The sequence below is a fragment of the Panthera uncia genome, chromosome A2 (assembly GCF_023721935.1).
Source record: "Panthera uncia isolate 11264 chromosome A2, Puncia_PCG_1.0, whole genome shotgun sequence".
Classification (NCBI taxonomy): domain Eukaryota; kingdom Metazoa; phylum Chordata; class Mammalia; order Carnivora; family Felidae; genus Panthera; species Panthera uncia.
The window spans coordinates 11,187,898-11,190,964 of record NC_064816.1 but is presented as its reverse complement, the minus strand read 5'-3'; the positions used below and the strand labels follow the sequence as shown (position 1 = coordinate 11,190,964).

At 61.1% G+C, this 3,067-nt stretch overlaps 1 protein-coding gene across 1 annotated transcript in view; it reads right to left on the bottom strand.

Annotated features, from left to right (window-relative positions):
* Window positions 1–456: 456 nt before the first annotated feature.
* The window catches only part of KLF2 (KLF transcription factor 2), a 3,905-nt gene continuing 1,294 nt past the window's right edge, over window positions 457–3,067 (bottom strand). The window contains exons 3-4 of the mRNA XM_049640123.1: window positions 2,697–3,067; window positions 457–2,092 (exon numbers count right to left, since the gene is read on the bottom strand). The exon at window positions 2,697–3,067 is cut by the window's right edge and continues 9 nt beyond it. Coding sequence (XP_049496080.1) covers window positions 1,917–2,092; window positions 2,697–3,067 — 547 coding nt within the window. The 3' untranslated portion in view covers window positions 457–1,916. The remainder of the gene's footprint in view (window positions 2,093–2,696) is intronic.

Sequence of the window (3,067 nt, the reverse complement as noted above, 5' to 3'; positions counted from 1 at the left end):
GCAGACCCTACAAAGAGCTATTTTAAATTTCTTGTGAGTCTTTGTTCTGTGCCTTCCCCCCACCCAGTGCCTCCGGAACCAGCGGTGAGCAAAGCAGATCGGTTCCACAGGTCGAGGGGGCCACTGCTCCGCTCTGGAACAGTTTCTGCAAAAGCCGCAGAGAGAGGGTAAAGGAGGCTCACACACTCACACGCGCTTCATCGCCGGCGGAACTGGGCCCCGGCTATTTACTCGAGAAAGATGAATCAGATTGCCATCTCCCATTTCTGCTTTTTGTGGATTACCAAACGCTCTCAGCTGTTTCCAGGACTGCCTTGGGGAGGGGGGATGGAGGGAGGGAGGGAGGAAATCCCAGCCTCTGTCGCAATGGGGCGAGAGTGTTTTAAAATAGGTGCTGCTTACAAGCTATTTTCACTTTCTGGAAACAACTTGTGCAATGGTTGGTAGCCATGGTGACCCACCCGGGGGGCCCCCCGAGAAGGGGGAAGGTGAGGGAGAGCCCGCCTGCCGGAGACAGGCACCTCCTCGCCCGGACGGAGACGTTTGGGGTTTAGGAGGAGGGTCTCTGCAGTGGCCACCTTCAGTCACCAAAGCAGGGGCTCTGATGCGATTCCTTCACACCAGGGCACCTGCCGGGGAGGGTCTCATAACCCACCGGCGCAAGCACCAGATGGGTTGCTGCAGAAAGCCCCTCGCCCCTTCCAGAGGAGTTCGGGGACCCTCAGGAGGCAGACAGACCAGGTTAGGCACCCTAATGCCACCACTCCCTAGCTACCTCTCTGGGCCTCAGTTTCCTCCTCTGGAAAAGAGCGCCCACCATACAGAGCCCTCAAACATGGATTTCCTTTTTTCTAACAGGATGGGGGACTCACCCTTTAAAACATCCTGCTGAAAGGCGAGAGTAGTAAAAGGCAAAGCGGGTCAGAAATTCAGCACTTTTTCCCTTTAAAAAAAAAAAAAAGGGGGGTGTGTGTGTTGGGGGGGGGGAGGGGGGGGGGGGGGGCAGGGGATGGGTTAGCTTGCACACTCCAGAAGTTTGGCTAAAACCTCAGAAGCTTCCAGAAAGAGGTAAGTCTTTTTTCAGCCCAGAGGAGGCCACGTCAGTGAGACCAGCACTTTCCCCAGCTCTGGGGAAAAGGAGGCAATTTATGGCTCAGGGAACAACCTTAAAATAACTCTCCCTCAGTCTTAAAATGTAGTGTTTAAATTTATAGAAAACCCCATGGTTCCTGGCAGCTGGGTGCTGCAGCTGACAACCCAGGGTGCTGGCTGGGGTGGGAGGCACTCTCCCCCCACCCCACACCTATGCCAGCCCGCCTTCCATCAAAGCTGTGGGTTCCCCCGAGTCCCACCCTACACCCCAGCTTCCAAGCAGCCAGACCAGAGCTGTGATTTTTTTTCCAAAGATGCAAAACTTTTTTTTTTTTAATTAAAAAACAACAACAACAAAAGTCTTATAAAAATGAACCAGGGAGCCAAAATGCCCACCTGTCTCCCTATTTACAGTAATACAATATCTGTCACAGTCACTATGTACAATATTATAAAAAAAAATGTCGAAGACAGTACAAATTAAGGCGGCATTTCTCACAAGGCATCAAGCCTCGATCCTCTAGTGTAGACCCGGTGGCGGGGAAGACGACACTTAATTATTGCACCATTTTGAAAACAAAACTCGTCAAGAAGGATCGTGGTCTTCTCCCACCGGGCCTTCAGTCTCTGATGGGGGCCGGGGCGTCATCGTCGTCATGGGGGGGGGGGGGGGAGAGCCCCCTCGATGGCCACGCTGTGCCCAGCCCGGTCCTCTGGGCCCAATAAATACCAGTCACAGTTTGGGAGGGGGCCGCACCCGGCGCGTGGGACCCGCCACGGCCGCGCGCGGTGGGGGGCGGGGGGGAGGCGGAGGGGCGTCCAGGCTACATGTGCCGCTTCATGTGCAGCGCCAGGTGGTCGGAGCGCGAGAAGGCACGGTCGCACAGGTGGCACTGGAAGGGACGGTGGCCCGTGTGCTTGCGGTAGTGGCGCGTGAGTTCATCTGAGCGCGCGAACTTCCAGCCGCAGCCGTCCCAGTTGCAGTGATAGGGCTTCTCGCCTGCAGAGAGGGGGCGAGAGCGGGCCTCAGTTTGCTTCCCAGGGACTGCTCCGCCCCGCCTGCGGCCCCGCTACGCACACCCTCCCCGCGACAGTGGCCACTCGGGCGCGCGCAACCTACCCCTGTAACCAGCCCCCTGAAGCCGCCGGGGAACCTACGTTTTGGACCTCCAGGGATCCTAGGCGCTCACCCCTGGCTCTCGGGCCTCCTGATTCTCGTCCCCGGGGAGCCCAAAGTGCGCACAGTCCGCGCCCCCAGAGGGGTCCTAGGCTGGCATCCTCTTCCCCAACGTTCTGAGACCCATCGTCCCCCTAGGATTCCTAAGCGCGTGCACCCTCTTCCCAAAGCCCCGAGCCACGCTCCCAGGAGGGTCCTAAGCGTGCGTCCCTCCCGCAACATTCTCAGAGTCCCCCGAAGGTTCCTAAGCGCGCACCCGCTCCCCAACCTCTTGAGCCACGCCTCCAGGGAGTCCTAAACTTGCGACCCCCTTCCCAATCTCCTGGGCCACGCCCTCTCGGGGCGTGGGGGGAGGGGGGTGTTCCTCAGCGCGCGCCACTAGCGCAGAGCCCCCGGCCACCAACCCCGGCCCGCGCGCGTCGCCCACCTGTGTGCGTGCGCAAGTGCGCCTTGAGGTGCGAGCTCTTGGTGTAGGTCTTGCCGCAGCCCGCGTAGCTGCAGGTGTGCGTGGCGGTGCGCTTGCGCGGCCAGGAGCGGCGGCCGCGCTTGGGCTTGGCTTCCAGCAGCTCCAGCGGGGACGCGGGAGGCGTGAGGAGACCTCGGGCGGCGGGCGGCGCCAAGCCCAGAGCGGCGGCGGCGGCGGCGGCGGCGGCGGCCGCGTCGTCGAAGAGACCGAAGGCGGCGGGCGCGGGCGGCGCGTAATGCAGGCCGGGCCCGGGCGCTCCGAAGCCGGGGCCGCCGAAGGGCGGCGGGAAGGGGGCGCGCGGACCGGGCGCGGGCAGGCGCGCGGGGCCGTCG